This window comes from Haliaeetus leucocephalus, unplaced genomic scaffold, assembly GCF_000737465.1.
Source record: "Haliaeetus leucocephalus isolate CR32 unplaced genomic scaffold, Haliaeetus_leucocephalus-4.0 Scaffold21, whole genome shotgun sequence".
Classification (NCBI taxonomy): Eukaryota; Metazoa; Chordata; class Aves; order Accipitriformes; family Accipitridae; genus Haliaeetus; species Haliaeetus leucocephalus.
The window spans coordinates 1,065,446-1,066,572 of record NW_010972457.1 but is presented as its reverse complement, the minus strand read 5'-3'; the positions used below and the strand labels follow the sequence as shown (position 1 = coordinate 1,066,572).

The window sequence follows — 1,127 nt, the reverse complement described above, 5'->3', positions numbered from 1 at the left end:
AGAGATCAAGGACCAACACGTACTCCAGTGAACTTTAGTAAAGCAGCAAAATGTATAATTGTTTTAAACCGCACGTTTTGGATCGCCTTGTGGGTGGGAGAAGGCGCATTCCCTCCATATTAAAAAAATTCAGCTATGATGTATACGTGTTTACACAAGTGAACCTCACAGGACATATGGCAATATATGCCTCCTGAACTAGCTGGGATCACAGCAGAGCTTTGAGCTATAAACATTTATTTACTGGGTAGCAGAGAGCAGAAAGCGTATGGCAGGGCTATTCTTTGAAGGCTGAATATATCCACAGAGACTGTGAAGCATAAACTTACCTAAATATTTAGAAATCACACAGCAGAACTGTTGTGTGTTTGAAACCCGCCAGAACAAGGCAGCTGTGGCAGCACCGGTGTGAGCAGCTGTGATGACGGAGGGTTTCATACTTTACCATTTCCTTGTTAATGTGATTTAGAGCGAGGGGGTCGTGGCCAGGCAGAGGCTGGGCTAATGAATCCATCGGGGAAGCGGAGACAAGAGGGGAATAGGAAATGGAACGCGCAGGTCGAGCGCCGGAACGAGGTTTCTGTGACACTCCGTTTCAATGGAAATGTATTTAACACTGAAATAAACCCACCGACCTCCGCAGAGGGAATCGTCTCCGGTTTGGGAGCCGGCTCGTTCGGCAGGTGCTCACGCACGGCGGCACGGGACACGCACGCGGCGGCAGGCAATGTCGGCAGGTCGCGACAGGCGTTTCTCTTCCTGTGGGCAGGCCGGGTGCCTTCGGGTCTGCCCAGACCGGACGGGCAGCCGCCTTCCTACGGCAACAGAGCGGCACCGGGCTGAACTCGGAGGCGATGACGAACCACCCCGTCGTCGTGCGCCGCCTCGACGGGCCGAGGCGCGTCCGCGTGCGTACACGCAGGCGATAATGTGGGCGACACGGCACCCGCCGGCCGGAGCTCCTGGCTTCCCGCAGGACGGGCTGCAGGATTTTAACTGTCCGTATTTTCACTGCCAGCAGCCTCCTGCCAGCCCCAGACCCGCGCAGCTGAACCGCCGCCACGGAGATATCCCGCCTCCCGCCCCGGCTCCGCTACCCCCGCCTGACACGGGTGGAAGCGAGCGGC

At 56.3% G+C, this 1,127-nt stretch overlaps 1 protein-coding gene across 1 annotated transcript in view; it reads left to right on the top strand.

Annotated features, from left to right (window-relative positions):
* Nucleotides 1-727: 727 nt before the first annotated feature.
* The window catches only part of SLC10A7 (solute carrier family 10, member 7), a 155,302-nt gene continuing 154,902 nt past the window's right edge, over nucleotides 728-1,127 (top strand). Inside the window, exon 1 of the mRNA XM_010576340.1 lies at nucleotides 728-1,112. Within this exon, the coding sequence (XP_010574642.1) occupies nucleotides 728-1,112 (385 nt within the window). The remainder of the gene's footprint in view (nucleotides 1,113-1,127) is intronic.